Source organism: Pygoscelis adeliae, unplaced genomic scaffold (assembly GCF_000699105.1).
Source record: "Pygoscelis adeliae isolate BGI_AS28 unplaced genomic scaffold, ASM69910v1 Scaffold38, whole genome shotgun sequence".
In the NCBI taxonomy this organism is placed as follows: domain Eukaryota; kingdom Metazoa; phylum Chordata; class Aves; order Sphenisciformes; family Spheniscidae; genus Pygoscelis; species Pygoscelis adeliae.
The window spans coordinates 7,313,006-7,335,098 of record NW_008825614.1 but is presented as its reverse complement, the minus strand read 5'-3'; the positions used below and the strand labels follow the sequence as shown (position 1 = coordinate 7,335,098).

The following is a 22,093-nucleotide window of genomic DNA, read 5'->3' as shown; positions in this document are numbered from 1 at the left end:
TATGAAATTAAGTAGATTTGTAAGACTGTCTCTCACCTCAAGAGCAAGTAATTTCTCCTGCTTGTGTGAGGCTCACAGAAGATCTGTTGAATTTATTAAAAAAAACAAAAAAAAAAAACCCCAAACCCCAAACAAACCACAATGGCTTCTACCAACAGATTTTTCAGTTTGGTTTTTTTTGAGGAAGCTTGATTAACTAAGCATTGCAATTTCATGTGCAGCTGGGAGTTATAATCCACTCCATTTTACAGACTGATGGGAAAGGAAAGAGCGGTAACTTGAGCAACTCACAGAATACAGTCATGACAGAGCTGGATGTAGAACTGGTTTCTTTATTTCTGTTTTTAGAGAGTTCTGGATTCCTGCAGTATTCTGCATGGCTCTTCAACATGACTGGCAATGCCAAATCTAGGCAGAATATTACTGCTTTATACCTGTCTCAAAATTAATGTGTAGTTAGTAACTGAGCTCATCTAGTGTTTCTTATCAACAGTTATAGTCAACCCTACTCACTGGGAGTCTGTTCAGTGCTAAAAATTACTCAAATGCTAGCTCTTAATAAAAATATTTTTCACCTACATTCCACCTCCAAAAGAAGATATAAATTGTAAAAGGGTGAATAAGTGGCAACAGAACTATGGAAGAGCAGAACTGAGCCAAATTTTGTTGGTTCCTTCTTTCCACTGCCTACTGCAAATCAGAATTGACTTCTTAATAGGAATTAAAATATCACCAGCATAAATCACAGGCACTGAAAACTGTTAACTTAATAATATGGAGAAAATACTGTTAATCTTTACAAAAAAGATACTGATCCATCACCTAGTCTAAGAAAGAGCCTTAAACTTATTGGAAATTCTGCCAAAGGAATAAAAGTCAGTCATCTCTTTCAGCAGTGCAAATACTTATCTTTTCTAGATATATACCTGATTATTACAACTCTGATTAACGATAGCCGGTTCATTTCCATCTGGTCATTAATGCATAGTCTCAGCCATACGTGTGCATTTTTGGCTTAGGGTGGGGATTTTTTGTTTGCTTGGGTTTTTTGTGCTTTTGGGGGGCGGGGAGGGAAGAGGAGAAAGAATAAGGCAGATGGATGGGAATGTAGAATGATGGCAAGAGGGAGTGTCAGTAAAGCAGTATACATTACACATTTGTAAGAATTTCCTTAAGCAGCATTTTAACACCAATAAGTAGAAATGAATTTCCAAGCCAGCACATAAATTCGTTACGCCAGTTGCCAGGGGGTAAGCTACCTCAAACTCCTGCTTAGCCAGGATCATCCAGACAGAAATGAATCTGAAGGAATCATGTCAGCTTAAGTAGCTTCCTGACACATTTACATTTATATAACATATACGCACTCAGAAGTGGAAAGAACCATGTAGCCTGATAGAGAGGCTGTGCAAGGACTGTTTCTTTCCACAAATGGAAAACCACTCATTTCCAGTGTAGGTACACTACCTACACAATCCTGCCAAAACAGTAAGAGAAACATGCAACCAAAAGAGCAAAAAGATTTTCTACCGCTCCCAAAAAGTGAGCGAACATTTAAGAAATTGGAAAACTAATTTTTTTCAAAAGAATGCTGAGCCTGAGTCTCTGATAACTGTAACATGGTGGCATGAGGAGCACAGGACTCTAGCACTAGATGTTTCAGCCAGTAAGGGTTCAGAGAAATAAGTAGCGAGCAGTCATACAAGCTCCTTTACGAGTCTTGATCAAGTTGATTTTACCGATTTGATGAGATGAGAGGATATAACAAGGTATATTCTCAGGTAATTAAAACTACTCTGCAAAGTTGCTCTGCTGGTAAAGCAACAGTTAAAAAAAAAACATGCCTAGAAACATAGTAGTAAACACGTCACAGTATTTTTCAAGATTTTTGTTTAAAAGCTGTGTACCCACCTGCATAATACACGTTCTGTACAGAATTTGGAAAGCAAACAATGGGAAGAGCCTGGCAAGCGACTTTATGCTTTCCACCTGAGTCTCGCTGTACTGACCACCATAGTTTTCCTTGGCATGATCTAGCCAGTTTGTCACGCCTCCGCTAACGTAGTGATATCGCATGCAGCACATTTTCAGTGCACTAGCAATTACCCCAAAAGTCGTCAGCAGGGAACTGTCTGCAAACAATCAGAGACATTGGTATGTCTTACTTGCCGCCAAAATAAACAAGACAAGACAAATCACTTTGGGAGGGAAATTACAACCCGATATATTCACCTTTATGTCTTTTTGGGGAGGGGGAAGGCAATAACAGTCTGGATTTGTTCCAAAACATTCTTTTTTGGAAGCCAGTTGGTTCACAACCTAATTGTTACAAAAGCAATCCAGCCCAACATCCACAGAGAAAAGTGCCTTTTGCTGCCAGTTATTTAACACACCACAGCAATTTGTTGCTGTGGTTGAGCAGGTGAAGTCTTACTTTGCTTTGCTTTTGCTTTCTATTGATTGAATGAGGTTAGTTTTTAATTCAAGATAGTAATGAAATATTGCATATCCACTGGAGTCCAGCAAGGGGAGGGCAGTAATGAAGTGAGAAGGAAAAGGAGTTCAAAAGAGGGCTGATGAGGTAAGAGAATTTTCATGGATGCATTTCAAAGCCAGAAATAGTATCTCAGGACTTCCAGGTAGCATCCTGTGGGAGAGCAGTTTCCAGTCTAGCATTTGGCATATTAAAACTTGCCCACTGGTTACTGGGTTCAGGAATTGCTAACTTGATTCTTAGACTCAGAGGCAATGGAACCAAAACAGGGATAAAACTGCTAGCTTCAGCCTTGGGAATGCAGATTCATTTACCTTTGGTAACTTGCTGATCCATGCAAATAGGGGTTATAGCACTTCTCTGCTTTTCTGAGAGTGTTGGAGCACTACAATAATTGGGGTATCTATAAATAAATACTTTCCAAAAACTACACTGAACTAAGATGGCAGAGGGAAAAATGTCTCCCTACTATCTCTGGTATGGAAATTATTTTCCAGAAATAGCAAGTGGAAGCATTTGCTCTGGAGTATTAAGAAAGGGAATTTTATTAGATAACTAACATTTAAAACTCTGACTGTTTAGCATTAACCTGTAGACTGTTGGCACTGTTGAATAAAATCTGAAATAGAGAGCATATCAAAGCTTGCAAACACAGAGAGTTGAAATAGTTTTTATTGTTCTGTATGACTGTACTAGGCAGCTATTCTTACCACTCATTGTAAGTGATGTTTAAGTTTAGGATCTAGACTATTTCAAGACCAAATCTGAAGACTAAAAGAAAAATATGCAGACTTCCAGAGTGACTTGGCTAAGAAGCTAACCAGAAAACAAGTGGGACTTGGGGCTTTTGTCAAAACAGAGTTATTTTCAGAAGTAAAAAAAAAGGTAGTAGAAAAGTCAGTATCAGCTCAACTCATTGGCAAAGCTAGTAATCACATTTTAGGTCAGAGAAGTGATAACCTTTTGCTTCGCTGTATGCTAGAGGTTGGACATTCACAAAGAAGGAATTAAAAGCAGTGAAGCGGTGTTATTACTGCTCTACAAGGGTTTGAACCCAGTCAGTGTTGAAATTGGAAGATACACAGAGTACCCCATGACATGATTAGCAGGCAGCTCAAACAAAGCGACAACATGGCTGTGTCCTGGTTTATCTGACCTAGTCTCAAAGATGGCCATGGCCATCTCCTTCCCTTTGGAATGGAAGATATTGGGCAGACTCTTCTCACTTACTCTCACTGAAAAAAACCCAAACCCTAAAATAGACAACAAATCCTGACATTTCACTGCCTTTCCTAATAGATCAGCTGAGGCCCTCTTTAATGTAATTTCAGTCAACTACCTAGGAAACATTATTTTGTATGAGGCAAAACAGACAACTACATTATTTAGCTGTGTTTCTCAGCATGGAATTCCAGCAGATTATAAGATCTAATAAACTGGGAAGATAAAGCTGCTTGAAGTTGTAGTTCAAAAATCAACTTGAATGACACATAGATCTAATTGGTATCAAGAGGATTTTGCCAATGATGTGTTCGAATAAGTGTCTCATCCCTTCTTTAAAAGAAAACAAGTAAACCCCACAGAACTCCATAGTGGTGAATTCGTCAGATTACAAATCTGATCAGCTAGTAAGAGACATGTTTAAAAGCATAAATATTTATATCAGTATACATTGTGTAGATCAACATCATACACTTTATACTTTTATTTCTAATGTTTTCTTAAAAAAAATAAATCTATCTATACAGCTATTAAATTGCAACTTTCAGAAGGCAATTTTCCTTCTCCTTTATACTTCAGTCCTTGGCTGTAATGTTCTGCTACTTTGACCTTGATCTAATCATGAATATCTATGCTACTTAATTACAATAAAAAGCCTGCACTGCACCCTAGATGGTAGATACACATTTTTTCCTCATCTCTGGTCACCTGCCAGTCCTCAAAGTTATAGCAGTGGGAGGAAATGCAAATGAAGTCCATGCTTGACAGCTAAACATAATTGAATGCATGATCCGTATTTGAAGAGTTACCTTAAAATAAAAAAGGCAGCATATATAAAAATCATTTAAGGTCACCTATGGATTTGAATTACACTTCCAAAGAATTTCCAATTTCATAATCTCACTGGAAGGTAGCAAGTATACTATATTATATTTTATTTTGACCAAGGAGATAAAAAAACTTTGCAGATATTAGTATAGAGATTGGCATTCTTCAAAGACTTGGAAAAATATATGACAAATCAAACAACGCTCACAGGGAAAAACATTTGATAAAAAAAATCTGCTAGTTTTGTTGATGGCCAAGATAGATATAATCTACAAATTTATGTTAATCCACTTCATAGAATTAAACTAGTTAGACGATAAACTACAGATTTAGTCCATATGAAATAGTCCAGCTCAGGGGTGGATTCTAATGAATCTTTTTACCTTCTCAGGTTGTAAAACCTGTAGTGAGCCCCAGCAAGCCAGACAGCCACCATTCTCTCTATAAGAAGCTAGCTAATTTGATGCTAGTCTTTGCAGACCTCAGTTGCATATTATCATGATGTTTTTGGGGTGTTGTGGAGGTGACGCATTTCTTTGGCTCTATTTGTTTTGAATAAACCTCTCTAGTGATGTCCTCACTATGATATTACCAGGCACTTGATTCATGCATTCATTCCCTCACTGCTAATACATTTTTGCTTAGATTATATTTACAACAAAAAGACTGAAATAACAACTTGCTTTCAGTTTCTGGGTTCTATTGAAAAAAGAATAGCAAGGTTTGGGCACTTACAGCCTTATTCAGGTCACCTAGGCTCCTCTGACATTTCTGTGCTTGGTCAGCGGAGAACGGTAGTTGCCATCAAAGGATTTTGAAGAGCTCAGGTACTAACTAGTGAGGCCACAGAAGTGTAAGAACTTCTTCTGTTTTAAAATATCTCCACAGTCTGTACAGAAACTACTTAGAGTTATTCAGTATTTCTAGTTATTTTCAAGTGTGTAAGAACACTTGATGTTGTATAAGCAAGCACGTTGAAATAACAATAAGCATCAGACATTCTGCAAGATAAAGGCATTATATAACAACTTTGCTACTAGTGCATATTCCTGTTTAGCTGACTAACCACACTGCTTGGCTGCTGAGGTCAGAGTTCAGGCAAAGCAATGGAGCACACTTAAGGGAGAAAATACAAGCGCGCTTGGTGCCTTAGCATAGGTGTAAACTCTACTTCAGCTGACCAAGACACACTGGGCATAGGTTGAACCAAACATGGCAAAATAAAGTCCACCAGCAGCATGCATATGATACCTCTTCCTGCACAGACAAATGCTTTGACATGTCTTGACATGACAGAAAACGTACATAAGTTTACCAGAGACTGCTTTCCACTTTTTCAGCCTATCCAGAATCTCCAGGTCTATCTTTACAGAGGATGGATGTTGCCTCTTAGCTCTACAAGGTCTGTGTGTAAAACCCAAGTATCTCTAACCAAACAGGGCAGTGTTGTGGAAGAACTCATTTAGATATGCAAGTTGATATCTCTTCTGTGAAAATAATCCCTAAAGGTATTTCCCAAGATATAGTTGTCTCTTACCTGTTTTGGGTTTGTAAATCATTTCACCACGCACCATGTGAATTGTGATCATAGCCATAAGCACAGACACAAATGGGATAAGAAAACCAAGGTTCCTGGCCACAGACTGCTGGATATAAGAAATGCTGACAAAGACAACTGCTGAATTTAAGTTAATCAGCCAATAAAACCTAGTACACACAGACAAGAGGGAGAAGAGTGGAGAGGCTTAATAATATAAGGTTGTTACAGAAGATTAAAACATTACATTAAAGGCATGGTAAGTATAGTAAACATGGACAGCATCAGTACCATGCACACATTGACACAGCAATTAACATCAAATTTCACTTGGATGTCTCAGCTCCAAGAAGTGTATGATTAAAGTAACTGTACTAAGGCAGTAGAGCTGAACAAATTATCAATCTAGTACTGGAAATATTCTTGTGGATCAGACTAAATACATCAACATTTACCATTTACACATTTAATATCTGATAACATAAGTTTTGTGTATGCAATATCATCAAATCACATACTTTAAGCTTAAGGGAGAAATGTCTTAATGCCACTATCCCTTGCTTAAGAAGTATTAGAATTTGATTTATCAGAAGGGATGGCTTTTTCATTAGTTGCAAGGCTCAGCTTGAATTTTTGTTGGCTTCTGGAAATATCTTGATAAGGAGGTTCCCCAACATAATTTGCTCTGAGACTGCCTTTGGCAGTAGAGGTGCTTCTCAAGTAAGTGCTGAGCCCCTCCTATGCACAGAAGATATTCAAATGAAAATCACATACTCTTGGAAGCAGATGGTGTACCACTAATGATAGGCCTACCGCAGTTCGAAACCCCTGACAATAGCACAATAAATATGCTTTAAGGAATTATAAGGACAGCAAAAAGCAACCCCCCCAAATAAAAAATGCCCAAACAATGCATTTCCCTGATAGGATGTAAAAGAATAACTACTTATTTTCTTTACCCTAGCAAATGTGTTTATATCTGCACAGTTAGGAGTATACCGTCACCACACTTTTTGCTTGGATTCTGACTCCTACATAACATATTAAATCAGGAGTTTTTCTAAAATTCAGCTTTTTCAAGAAGTTAGTTAACTGTATAGCTATTTATTAAAGTGAAACATAAGTGAAGTGAAACAAAATGTACTGCTTATTCTTCTATTGCATAACACTCTTCTCACAACATGACTGACCAATTTTTACCCTACCATTCATAACTACAAGTGTTTCACTTATAAACCCTCTAAGTTCGTTTCAGTTCTAAGGTACTCCCCTTACACTGTTCTTCAAGCCACTTGTGTTGTCTTTTTGCTTTAAGGAGAGCTTTAGTCAAGGTTTCCCTTAAAAGATAACTCTCACGCAAAACAGGGGTTTGAGGCTACAGAGCAGGCTCAATGAATACTCAGCATCTCAGAGTAGAGAGATCAGATTTAGGGAGGACCTGCTTTGTTGGAGTCACAGTTTCCAAAAATACTAACTGTCGGGTATCAGTGTAATACTTCATTTGAAGAGTCAGAATCTGTCACTCAGAAACTTTTGCTTCAGATTTGACTCTGGCTTGCAGACTTAGCCTTTGAAATTTTAAGTTAAGAATTTTAACTTTGACTAAACTTTCAAGTTCCAAGTTGGCTTTAAAGACGACAACTGTATTTTAAACAAAGAAGAGGGATCAATAATGGAGTAGCACTACCTCAGTATATCACAGATTACATTTTGTAAGCAACTGCAAGAGGAGATTCCTTCACCTTTGCTGGAACATTAGCAAAATGGTTTCATTTAAAAGTGAAATATACACTGATACATAATTATACAGCTTAATACATATTGCTTGAGGAACCAAAGCTTGCTTTCTTGTTTGATGCCACTTCTGCCTCGTATGCTATTTGGACTTGAGTATTTATGTCTCCCAATTCATCTAGAATTACTTTCTCAACAATAAGAGAGGAATCTTTACACATTGTAGAAGACCGGTTACCCCTCAACACTCCAGCTCTCAAGCTTTCCAGCTTGATCCCTCCTCAACTGCAAATGAGTGGGTAGGGCAGGAGCGAGGTATCAGCCCACCATTGCAGCTCCCTGTATCAGCAATCACAGCAAAATGTTTTGAGCTGAAAATCCTAAGAGGGGGGTTGACACCTGGGAGACTTCCTCAACCCCATTTAATTAATTTAAAATGACTTCTGGGTGGCCTGCCATCATTGCCAAGACAAACCATAGTCATACTGCAAGTTACAGTATTGAAGTGCCTGCTGTACTCCTTCCACTTGTTCTGACATTGCCCATTACATGACATCTAGCTAAAGCCAAGAAAGCAAAACCTTTATCATGTCAGAAGTACGGACCTTGGTAATGCTACTCAGGTCTGTTCAGTTACAAAGTCAACACACTCTCACTCTGCTACGGGATGGGAGATGACCACAGGGCTGTGCAGCAGTAGGCATGGGAACATGCTTATGCAGCTTGCCTCACAGGACCCAGGGCAAGCAGCAGAAGAAAAATGACATACTCCACCAGGGCAAACTCAGTGCTGCCGAGAGCCACGCAGCAGCAGCTCTCCTGGAACCAGCAGGGACATGCACAGCAGTGAGCTCTCCTGCTTCACGCATTTCTTTGAAGTCACACCAAAACATGGCCAAAGTTCCAAACCGATTACTGTTTCCTTTAAGTAATTTACATTTTCAGGAGATGATACTCATCAGAATCATAGACTTTTACCCTCCACTGAAAGCAGTCTCTAGGGACTTTGAAATTATGTTATTCTGTGATGATGGTGTAGTTGGAGGGATTTTGTACATACACATGTTGACCCCTGTTCAACTAAAGCTTTTAGAAAAATACAGTTACACAACTGGGCCAGCTAGAACTTGTGTAGGAGTTTTGAAACAACTCCTAACTGACAATTTTTAAGTTAGAAGTTTCAGTGGCTGTTTTCCAAACTTTCTAAAGAAGTCTGCCTAAGCTACCTGAAGTCCTGACACTCTTCATGACTCTACAACTGTTTCACTGGAAGTAGGAACCTCCAAAGAAAGCCCTTGAGTACAGGAGAGTGCTTTTGTTTTTCACCACTGTATAGCAAACTACTGTAAGACTGAAATGTAAAGCTCCTGTCCTCTCGCAGAAATGAGAAGGAAAAAACCCCAATGTGTCTTAGCAATCCCTATGGGCCAAACAAGAAAAATAAACTAACCTCAATGCACACATCAGAATTTTGGGATTTGCTCATATCATACTGACAGCAGCAGATCAGGACCTACACAAACGGAAACACATCTTGCTAGCTCTCATATACCACAGCTATCTAATATTGCAATATTTGGACTTGCATTATATAAAGTGTCTCAGACATCCCAGTAGGGCACAGCTGAATTAGTTAAATACATCAAACTGAATATCATGTCCAACTTTGCAGGGAACAGCTCATTCCTGGAGCTTCAGCACTCTGAGGTCTCCTCACAATGAGAGCCAAATGCCAACTTGGGAGGTTCATTTCAGGAATGCAGTCCAGACACAAATCTAAATGTTATTGTGACATGCCCATAAAAACCTAATAATCTTATTATAACATTTTACAGAAATGTATTCATTGTTATAACTTTAAAGAAGTAACATCCAGATGACTTCTTATTTAAAAGTATTTATTATGTTTATACAGTATTCAAAAAGTTTTACTTAATGTAACAATTGAGATGAACCTGCTGAATGAAACAATCTGAGATCAAGTAAAATATATGAAAGTATTCTAAAATTGACCTTTTGTCACTTTTTAGATTAATTTTGAAGACTCAGTAGATTTCCTGTCACTTGAAATATTATTTGCTTTTATTTTTTAAGCATGCCTAGCTCTCACAATTTAAGTTTTGATTTATCCAAAGTCAGACCCAGATATTCCATGTATGGACCAGTATCCAAGCTATATACTTTTCTGTACTACAGCTTTGTAGGAGGAGGTAATTTTTTTCAGAATCACTATGGAGTTCTCTGCAAAGACAAGGTGGGGGGAAAAAAAAACCCAAAGGGGTATAAAACCATTTTAAAAAGTCAAAGTAAAGTGCGTCCAGGATAACAGCAGAAACTGATCTGAAGTATATGGAAAGAAAAATTATTTAGAAGAGACATAAGATAGGAAGGAAGAAAGGAAAGAAGATAAATACTGGTCCCGTGTTCTCTGCATTTTTTTTTTTTTTTTACAGCAGATCAGTAAGACAAGACATAACACTGCTAACTCTCATCCCTAGTCTGGATTGTACCCTTTGCTCTCATTCTCTACTCCCATAGACAGAATTTACTTCTCCTGCTGCAAAAATAGTACCAGTCCATAACCTTAACCTTAGAAAAGCAGAAATCCTTAGAGAAACTTAGTCCAGCAGAATCCGAGTCCCTTCTTCACTTAGCATTGCTATATTCTGTTTATTTAAAAGGTCAGACTCATAGTTCATACTAGGGGTTAGAACCAGGCCCTATATGTGCAAAGCAATCTTCTTCAAGGATTGAATTAGACAACAGGTAACTACAGGGTCTTTTAACCCAATAATTCTGATCGTTTAAATAGAACTTGGCTAAGAACACAGATTCTCACTTACCAAGAGTATGCAACCATCTCATTTTATATTATTTTAAAAATCAGTCCTGTGACAAGTACCTACCAAAAGAAAATGATTATAATCCGAGAGGTTTTAGTGAGATTAAGAATGCCAAGAATGAAACCCCCACTTTCTAAATCTTGAGATTGCAATCAAATAGTCCCTCCTTGACTGCCAGTGTAAAAATTACTAAATTTTTTTTAATCGCACATGTGCCTTTCTTGATATTTCCAAAGTCCCAAGAACTGACCCATTTGGATTCCCCCAAGGAACTTTTTATTCGTATTATGTCTCCTTTGTAATCAACACTGAGAAATGTCACTTTGATTAAACACAATTCTGAATGGCTAAGACCACAGTACAATAAATTCTCCAGAGCTACCTTTCAGAACAACTGATTGCTCTCCAGTCTTAATCCCCCAGAGTCTTATTTAATCAAAATGATGTTGCTAATTAAGGATTAAAACTCAGAATAGAGTAAAAAGGAAGGTTTTTTTTTTCTTCTCTCCTATGGGCAGGTCAAGGAGGCAGAATCTGCTCTAAGGAACTGAACAGTCTCATCCACCTTTGCTAAAGCTGCCTTATTCATTGAAGTTTGGATTTAATTCAAAACTCTTTGATATTAACATAATTGGAGGAAAAAAGAATAGCCAGGAAAGCCATTCCCAAAGGAAAAGAGAGCTGATTCACTAAGATCTTCATTGATTCTTCAGCATTGCATTGTCAATATGCAAATGTGCTCAGTTTTGATTTTAATAACTGTGCATGTACAGGGAAAGAAGAGAAAAGGGGGCAGTTTAGGACTTATTTCCCCCTGCCTCAAAGGAGGAATCTGGAGGTTCCTACTGTGATTTCTTTGATCCTTACTCCACAGTTCAACCAGAAGGTACAGGTGAATGTATATAGCACTCTGTATAGTGCTACAGAATTGGTAAATAAAGGCAAACATATCATAAAAAATGACCTCTCTGACACATTGAGAGACACAAACAGTTAACATGAAAAAATTTTGCTTTTTAAGAACCATTTTAGGAGCAATTTCTCCTCAAAGTTTTCTTAAAAGCTTTAAAATATTCAAACCGAAACACAAATGTCAAGTGGTTTATCTGAGGCCAAAACTTCACACGAACAGAGCTGAAACTATACAGGAGATCCCTACCACTGAGCTGAGCAGTTAGAGACTACAAGCAATCCCTACTTCCAACAAATTAGCAGACTCTACTGCTGCCTGTCATTGCTAAATATTTACTCTGATGTAAATTCTAATATACCATTGAATTTTGCCACTGTTAGTTAGGGAGTAACAGCAAAATATCCTAAAAGGATAGCCATGTTAAAGGTAGAAAACCAAATAGAATATGTTGTTCTAACAGCAACTAGGCTATTAAGTCTGTGAGGATTTGGGCAAATCAGTTCATCCTAACTCTGACTGAAGATTTCTGTAGGAGGCCAAAATAGATGATACTGGTCCTAGCAAAAGGAAAAATTTAGGAAAACTTTTTACAGAAATTCTTGGAAACTCTTCCAAAATCTAAATGTTTTGCAGTTAAAAACAAAACATGAAACCCACCATCTGTAGAATCTGCCTTGTAAGTCAGCAGTGAATTTCAAGGCAATGCTCTATCATCCCCAACAGATATTTAGCTGACATTAAGTTACCAACCAGTTGAAAAAAGAAAGGAGTTCCTTTGGTCCACAGTCCTCAAGGTTGTATGCACTTAATGGACAAACTATAGCTCTTATGCCTCCTATTCCCAGACTAGCTGTGAGTAGTGCAAAGTAGAATACTATTTTCTGCTCCCTTTTGGTTAGCGTATGAAGAATATGTCGTCTGTCAATGTAAATATCTTCAAAGGGAAATGCCACAACAGGTAATAGGGCTGTGCCTGGAATTGGAAAGAAAATTGCCATTTGAAACGGATTAGAATCAGACTGATGAATAAGACATATTTTTTAAGCAGTTATGTTGAAAAGACGAGTGAAAAATCAAGGATACACAACAGAGGAGTGCAAAGAAGGAGAGTCTTAATTCTGTAGAGAGGCAGAACTTTTCTGGACATTGCTATATATAGTAAGGCAAGACCACTAAGGGCCTCCAAGAAAGCAATCTTCCTCTGAAATGCTTGTAAGGATTCAGCACTGAAGAGCTCGCTCTGGAAACATCACTCATCTCACTGGCCTTCCCCACTGCCTGCGCATAGAGGGCAGTAGCTCTCCACTTGCCAGAGGGCACCAGTCAAAACACGTAACTACAGCTGATGTACCACCAATCAGCCAAAAAAACCCCCCAAAACACCCCACCCCATGGTGGCATGTAGCCTTTTTTGCATCTTCTTTAAACCCCAGAATTGTAACGAGAATCACAATTTAACAAATAAATTCTCAAAACTTCTGTGGAAAATTTTCCTTTTTTCTGCTGCAGCTTCATGGAAAACACATGATTTTCAGAAACTTTACCTATAGAAGCACTGCCATGAATTGCATTTACCACCTCTAGTCTGCAAAGCAAGTCTTTTGGATTTAATCAGCTACGGATTCTCCAGGTTGTAACTGGAGACTAAACTCAAAATATATTGATGTGTCAACAACACCAACATTAGCCATGACTAAGACTACAACTGTGCATCAAACCCTACTAACGTCAGAAATGTTTAGTGATCTATCTCCAAAAAAACCCAGTTCTGGTTAAAACAATACCCAAATACATCAAATTCTGTTTGTGTCGCCAGTCTTCTACTTTAAGATATGCATTGAAAGGACAAGTGGCAGAAGGAGATTCCAAACCAGAAGCCCATGGGAGAAACAGTGGAACGTAACAGCAATCATTTTTCCAGGCTGCTTGCACAATGGTTTTGCAATCAGCTCAAGAACATTTCAGGAATGACTGATTTTTTCCTTCCTTTGTTGCATGTCTAAATAACAACGTGGCTGGCTATTGCAGAAGTCAGACTTGCTTATGCCCAACAACTGGTCCAAGTAAAAACTATTTCTATCAGCTTGGTTTAAGTTGACAGAATAACCCCCGGCTTTGAGATGCATTAATTGCTACAGAACAGTCATACTTAGTTTGAACAGTGTTTTTTATGTAAAAGATCTCCAGAATAACACATGGGGAAGATTCAGAACGTGCTAACAGAAAGCAGGCTCTCAATGCAGGTATTAGGATACAGCCTCCCTACTTAAGGCAAAGTTTGTTTATACTGGTATGTGCTTAAATACATCTTTCTCTCTTGCCCAAATACAACAGTCATATACCTTTAAATACAATAAAAATCTTACTACCAACAGCTGGGAAACAGTTTCCAAACTCTCTCTCAAACTACCTCTATGACTAAAGCCTCTCATTTGCCCCAAACACTGATAACCTTAGATGCTTGTTAAAGGAACCAATTTTAAGAGTTGAGCATCCGTGTTCTAAATAGCTAAGCCACTTTAGAGGAATCAAGTTTGTGCACCAACTATCCACAAGATGCACATGCAAATGTTCCTTAGTCTTGTTCAAAGCACTGCCTCACAAAAGTACATAGGCAAAAATACTGCAGTGCATTTTGTAGAGGAGAAACTAAGTAATTAGCTGTTAGAGAAGGTGGCCACAAGGTTGGAGAAAATTGTTAGATTTCAAACACAGTGCTCAATAATGCATTTCTGCAACAGAATTACTAAAACATGAAATAGTCACCAGGGCGTCACCTACCTAGGAAGTGTAGAAACATGCAGATGCACACAAGCTTGATCCTCCCCACAAGGCATTCGGCAAGCCAGCCAACCAGCACTGGCGTCAACATGGAGGTGCCTACAAAGCACATATTGACAATAGCTGCCTGGTAGTTGTGGTAGCCAAGTTTGACAGTGCAGAAGAGGATCATGTTGCAGACAATGCCAAAGAACGTGAATCGCTCACACAGCTCCACCAGCAGCACACAAATAGCCTCTTGGAGCTTCTTCTCAGATTGAGACAGGCTTCCAGCATGGTTGCTTCTCCCAGGTAACGGTCTTTGCTCCTCGTCTGCCGTGTGGTTCAAAAGCTGCTTCTCTCGCATATCTCTTCTGTCTGCACCAGGCATGCTTGTCTTTTTTCAGTACGACTGAGTAGGGCAGCTTAAGTTATAGGTATACTTCTGTTCTCCTCCACTGTAATTAGCAAACTGGTAAGACTCTCGTTTTGAATTCCACACTTCACTACTACAATTTCTTAGGGCACCTGTCACTTTTGTAACATTACATATAGGATCAAAGAGTATAAAAAAAAAATCAGAGAGCTATATCAATATTTCAATTTAGCAACTCAGGAACTCAATCTGCTTATTTAACTAGTCCATTTGGGGGTGAACAAGATTTTTCCCCAGAATTATATTACCTGTTAAATTATGTGAATCCAATACAGTATGTGCAACTCCATCTGTATGTTAAAGATAAAGGTTTCAATACACAGGAAAGCTAACATTTTCAGAAGAATCCAAATAATAGATCAAGAAAATAATTTGGTTAAAATAATCTGATACTTTAATTAGGCAACAAGTGAAAAACTGCAAGTAGAGATAAAGAGAAGGATTTTTTTTTTTTTTAAGGTTAACAATATCTAATCATTATTACATTTCTTGTTATTTTTGGTTGAAATTCAGATAAAGTTAATTGTAAAAATAAGTAATGCTACTACATTTAGGTTAGAAAAGCAAATTTAAAAAAAAAGTAAGTTGAATGTATTAGCAAAGAAAAAAAAACAATCCAAAAGCAACTTAAACCAGAACTGTTTCTCTAGCCAGATATTGCACCAGAGCTACAATGCATCACAAGGGGCAGGGGCACAAATGATGTGTTCTCTCATATCAACCAAAAGCAATCACCAGCTTGAAAAGAAATTAGGAAGAGCCAAACTTAGCTTTATAATGCTCCTGCAACCTGAGCCACAGAGAAGTTTTCAGATTTCCCAGATCAGTTTCTCCATTTTGTGGAGCTCATTTAGATCACTAACACCTGTTCAAAATACTCCCAACTAAGAATGAGAAGCATTCTGCATTTATTTTGCACAAATGCAAATGCATACACATGTTACAAGGCAGTGGTAAATCAGGCCTGTTTCTCTAAATAGAGCTCTCAACGCCCCTGGTGGCATTTTTTGAGACATAGGCTCTGCTGTTTGTTTCCATCCGTCCATATAACTACTCAAATTTTACCTCTTCAGATCTATTTAGTATATAAGAGCTCCTACATCCCAAAACAGATGCACAATAGTATATAACCAGTATGGATAAAGATAGATTCCAAGACTACCTCAAAAAAAAAAAAAAAAAAAATCTCTGAATGTTGCTGTTAAGTTTTGGTTTACTTCCCTAGCTTGTTTCTAAAGCAACTGTGATGCACACACAAAGCCTAGAAGCTCTGAAGCTTAAATTTAAGTAGCAACAGATTGCTCCCTAAAATAATTCTGAAACATATTTTTTTTTAATCTAGTACGAGTCTAAAGCAAGAACTCAGATACGAAAGAACTTCTAGTTTTCAGAAACATCCAGTTAGGGATGAAAACAGCTGTGACTTGTAGCATGCCAAGAACTATTTGTCTTCTGATCTATGATAGCTAAAATGATCTTCATTTGGATGAACTAACCAGAGAAATCCATACTAGAAATCACTTGTAACTCAGCTGAGCTTCTCCATCAAAGCCTAATGAAGCCAATCCCAAATCAAAACAAGAGAGATGATAATTTTTGGACTAAAAGACACATATATCTTCTGCTGCATGAAGCCACTCATCTCACTGTTCATGAAGAAAATTACCCTTTGGGGTTTTTTTTAAGGAAATATGACCCTATTTTACAATCAGACAGAAAATACCAGGATAAACACACTCTTGCTCCTATAGACATTTCAATGTAAAATAGTCTCTTTTTCTACAAATTATTTTTCTTAAAAGACTGCAAAGTTTACCTGTTCTCATGGGTGCTAGCAATTCAAAGTGAATCATATCATGGGAACCAGTAGAGACAGCAGGGTTACTAGCTGGGATGGCTGCATCTTAGTCCTCGTGTGGTTTCATTTACCCTAATTTTGGGTTACAAGCTAGGGAAAAGAAATAATTGACTGAGCCTTATAAATGCCATAGAAAGCAGGAGGTGGGTGATTTTCATTGTTACTTTTGAATTGCCTTTGTATGTGACTAATATGGGTGTGGTGGTTATGATAGTCACAGATCACAATCAGTACATAAGTTAGCATGCTCAACGCTAAGAGAATATGCAACTTCATATAACAATACGATCTTTATTGATTTTTTAATCACTTCTGCAGCAATTATAGGTGGTCTATCTAATTACTTGACATGGTTTTAGTTGAATCCTAGTTTAATCACCTGGCATTGACTTGACTTATTCTTAATACACAAAGTAGTAGGACTGCATAATGCCTGATGAAAAACTCTATTATTTGCGTTAACATATGTAGAGCTTTATATATACTGAGGCAGCTAGAAACTAGCTGCACCAAGTAACTGCTATTTCAAAATCCAGCCCTTCTTCTGGCAGTACCTCTGTCTGCCAGTAAGGACTTTGTGTATTTTTTTAAACAAATCTTCTTTAAAGGATAGCTCTCAAAATGGGACAGTCAGATCTTGGGGAGAGGTTTATAAAAATACTCACTCTAACATGACAGTTTCAGCTCACTAGAGGTCTGGCCATTAATAAGAGAGTTGCTATTTGATAGCCTATCAACCAAGGCAGAAGGTTACTTCTACCCATACTAGATCCTATGGATCAGCATTAGGCAATGAATGAAGTTGGACAGGTTGGAACTGAAGTTTTCTCCTAATTTTCTCCGACAAATGACAGTTGTTGTCAGTGTTTTTATTATAGGGGTAATTTATTGAAATTGAAGAGGCAGAACTTCAGTGTCCAGCACAACAGTTCCTCTGGCTAAAAGGCAGTAGTGGCTCTCGACCTCTGTTTATGTTCTAGAAGGGTCAGTCTCTCTAATGTTTTAGCAAATTTAATTCAGCTTTACTCTTACTCTTTTAAAGAACATGTGAGAGCTATTACCCTTCATCATAGCGGCAGCTGTGGTTCCTGCTAAATATCTGGGGGGGAAGCCTAATTGACATAGATTGACAGTGCAACACAACAATTTTGACATTGTAAATAAAAAATGACATGGGTCAAATCTTTCTAGTTAGCACCAGGATTCCCATTAACTTGCATGGGTTGAGAAGTTGGCTCAATGACCACTGACCTGAGGACTGCAATTTCAAAGACATTAGAAAGGCAGAGCAAAAGCTCTGGGGGAGAGCATTGCCAAACAGGGGCAAACATGCCTGGGGTTTGCTGCCTGATGGTGTAAACACAGGTCCAAGGTGGTAGGTTGAGCAGGCAGCCACAGGAAAGAAACACAGCTCAAAGCTGGATGACAGAAAGGGAGAAAGCAGGAAGATGCTGCAAAGACAAGTTTGGAGGAATGGTTCTGGCACCAAGTGTCTCGCTACAACTCCAGGTGACTAATTAGAAGAGCTACAAGGCTAGTGACAGAAAAGAGAGATGTGGTAAAAGCACAAGCTAAGACTAGACTTCATGCTTTTCAGAATCACCACTTTAATTTACTTCTCTTATGTGTATGAGAAATGCTCAATTTAACACATAGTAGCAGTTACCAGCACAAGTGTGATCCCTGCAGGATGTCCTTCAGCAAGGGTAGCTAACCATCGCTTTCTGCAGGTACTGCCCATGCTTGCTTTCATCTAGGGCAATGTGTGGCTTCAGAGAAAGGGTCAGGCACTCTGATATTAGGTATATCCTTCTCTCTTCTTTTGCACTCTGATATTAGGTATATCCTTCTCTCTTCTTTTCCTTCCCTGCGGTTACATCTATAGTAGGGGGAAAATGAACAAATGCAAATTACAAGTCTTTTGAGGCATAAAAAACAAGTGCTGGAAGCCGTGATCTTGTACAGGTTGGAGATGACCTGCCACTCGTGAATGTGCTTCACAGGACTTCAAAATGGCTGTGAGGACAGTTTAATTGTAGAAGGGGTAAAGCAAATGTTCATATTCAAAAAAATAGATTGAACTTCCAGTATGAACTTTCTTTGCCTTTTTCTGTCACCCTTTTTTGTTCTTTTATCTTTAGGTGTCACTTTGGACAATGTCTTATTTCCTATGCCCTATATCCTATTTCATGGGGGAATAATGGAAGTTCTATTTAAAAACTTACCTCAGACAACCATTTTAGTGATTTCTGCACTGCCTATCACTACAGTATCGGAGTACTCTGGCTGCTGTGCAGATAGCCTTGAATCAGAACTGGGATAGAATATGACGGTGCTTCTTTTGGAGTTCACAGCATTTGAAACCTGTATCTGATGCTTCCGAAGAACCTCAGCAGCAGCACTAAAAACGCTGACTAATATTTGTCTGACTACATACCAAAAGAACAAATACACACAAACCCCAAGTGCTCTGTAAATAATGTAAAAAGTCAATTAAGAAACTGAAATGTAGTCAACAGGAGGTTGAGAAAGCTTATTTGTGAAATTTGTTAGATTAGCAAATCTACTCAAATAAAATTGTTTTATATTTTATAAAGATCTATTAAACATTATAAAAGTACACTTTGAAGGCTGAAAAATAGCATCTATGAAATAACCAGTTATTTAAAATTACTGATTAAATGAGAAAAATCTCTGGGAAGTTCTGGGACTATGGTACCACATCATGTTTGAATAATTTTATTCTCTCTTTGGTAAGTATTCTTGCAAAACTTTCCACACTTTAGCCAGATGTAACCAGGAACCTTAGCCCAGTTCTGTCTTGCTGCAGGATAGACCTAATGCCGGTCTTGTTCCATGGCAACTTTTGTCTGTGAAAGTGCAAGCAGGGTGAGACTTTTAATTTAGACAAAAGCTGTATTTTAAGAAGTATATTTGTTTATTTTTCCTTGTTTAGTCATAATTAAAAATGTTGTGGGAAAGCCATTTTCTTCTTCATTCTGACAAAAGGTAACATACCAAGAATCAAATCCTCTTTCAAGAATGCCCAGGAGGTCCCTGTGGAGAGTGCAGACGGGACCTCTTCTGCAAAAAGCTTTCTTTTCTCTGCTTGTCCTACAAAAGACTGTTGTAGCCATTTCTCCCCAAATCCTACTTTTTCCCCAGTGTAATTTTTTTCTCTCTCTTTCTCCTATTCAAGCAGGGAGTGTGGCTAAAGCACAGAACTGCCAGGAAGCAAAACTTTCTGGCAGCTTTTTCCACAGCACCTAAGAAAGTGCAAGTACAAGAAAGTACAAGACATGGACATACTGGAGTGAATCCAGTGAAGGGCCATGAAGATGAGGGGACCGAAGCATCTCACATATGAGGAGAGGCTGAGAGAGCTGGGACTGTTCAGCCTGGAGAAGAGAAGGCTCAGGGGGATCTTATTAATGCATATAAATACCTGAAGGGAGGGTGCAAAGAAGACGGAGCCAGTCTCTTTTCAGTGGTGCCCAACTGCAGGACAAGAGGCAATGGGCACAAATTGAAACACAGGAAACTCAATTTAAACACATAAAAACTTCTGGGGTTGTCAAACACCAGAATAGGTTGCCCAGAGAGGTTTTGGAGTCTCCATCCTTGGAGATATTCAAAACCTAACCGGGCACAGCACTGAGCAACCTGTTGTAGGTAGGTGACTCTTCTTTGAGCAGGTGGGGTGGACTAGGCAATTGCCAGAGATGCCTTCCAACCTCAACAATTCTGTAATTCTGAGCAGCAACATTAAATACTTTGCCAAAGCAGAATCTAAGCAAGAAGAAGATAGAGGAAAAAAAATAGTTTCTTGCCCAGTTGCTGGTTGTGCCCTCTATGAGTGAGAAAGTTCTGCTAATTTACTTCCATAATTTTTTTTCAGGGAGACGGTTTTAAAATTGCTGATCCTCAAACCTTTGCTATAAATGAGAATTATTTTGGCATGATTACCCTGTTGCTTCAAACTGCACGTTTTATTTTGGGGATTTTATTCAAACACATATAATTATCTATGCTAAGCAGTTTTTCATATGTTCTAAGGCTCTTGTCTTATTGCACCTAGTTGACGGTTTTATAATTCAGGAGTAATTGAATTGCAATTATTTTTCATGATGCATGGTATGGTTTTATATCATGTTGTTGGCAGATATTCTTTATTATGTCGTTTGGTCTAATGGGAAAATTAGAAGTAGCTCTATCATATAGAAAGATGGCTTTTTTGTGTCATGTTATAGTTTGTAGATGGCACTCGGGATATTTTCTTTTGACATATAGATTTTTAGGTACAGACTGAAATGAGATTCTAAAGCAGGGTTCACAGTTGAGACAATATTATCTGTACATCCAAGATGATTTCAACTATTCTCCCATAGTGACAGTTCATTTATATTCTAGTCCATTTAGTAGACTGTGGTTAGGATTCTAAAACACATATGTAAGTACTATATGATGGTGGAGTTTCTGCTCTAAATTCATCCCTGATCCAACGTAACTGGTTTCAGAGAAGCCATGAAAAGATGTCAGCATCTTTTTTAGAAGCAAATATTCATCAGAACAGGGGATTGACAGTAGATCTCCCACCTCACTGAAGAGCTTTCCAACCACTGCAGTGCCCAGATAGTCTCTTAATCTCTCCTGCTGGAGCTGTAACACATTGCATAAAGCTTTATGAGCTGTAGGGAAGCTGACTTTGTAACCTAGAGATTAGGGCTGCTCTCCTGGAATTTGGGGAGAGGCAAATTCAAGGCTCTGTGTCAACGAATAGTTAATTATGTCTACAACATAGATAGTCCTCAACAGACAAGAGTGAGAAAACACTATCTGAGAAAAGCACAGTTTGGCACATCGGAGGTAGGAGAATGGTAGGAAATGAGAGCCGAATGCTAGAGCAGGCAGAGCATCCTTTTACAAAGGCAAAAGAAATACTGGAAAGTTTTCAGTTTTGCCCACAAAATAATATTTGGAATTCACAAATTTTCACAGGATGGGTCAATGGTCATATGAAACCCAGATCGTCTGTCCATATGAAATTCTCATAAACAGATGATCGCATAAAAGTTGATAACAGAAAGTTTCAGATAGCTATCTTGAAACCTTTTTTATTTCCCTCATCTGTTCATACACATTTCAGCCTTGTAAACTGGTACAGGAAAGAACGTAACGTAACTTTATTTATTCAGCTGCAAACTCGAATGTCTGCAAGCTGAAAACTCTGTAAGTTACTACAGATCCTGTCTACAGTACCTCATGTGGCTTGATTGAGGGAGAAACTGGCAGAATTGAAAATGCTTCTCCTTGTAATGGCCAACACTTTCTTATTAAAATTGTTTTTTTAACGGAGTTGTCAGTCTTTATGAAAGGTGTCAGCGTTGCCAGCAGGTCAAGGGAGGTGATCCTTCCACTCTTTTCGGCACTGATGAGGGCATGTCTGGAGTACTGGGTACAATGTTCTCC

General features: G+C 38.3%; 1 protein-coding gene across 1 annotated transcript in view; it reads right to left on the bottom strand.

Annotated features, from left to right (window-relative positions):
* Positions 1-14,721, bottom strand: part of SLC15A5 (solute carrier family 15, member 5) — a 35,040-nt gene extending 20,319 nt beyond the window's left edge. The window contains exons 1-4 of the mRNA XM_009333017.1: positions 14,352-14,721; positions 12,321-12,543; positions 6,081-6,250; positions 1,912-2,132 (exon numbers count right to left, since the gene is read on the bottom strand). Coding sequence (XP_009331292.1) covers positions 1,912-2,132; positions 6,081-6,250; positions 12,321-12,543; positions 14,352-14,721 — 984 coding nt within the window. The remainder of the gene's footprint in view (positions 1-1,911; positions 2,133-6,080; positions 6,251-12,320; positions 12,544-14,351) is intronic.
* Between the last annotated feature and the right edge of the window lie 7,372 nt (positions 14,722-22,093).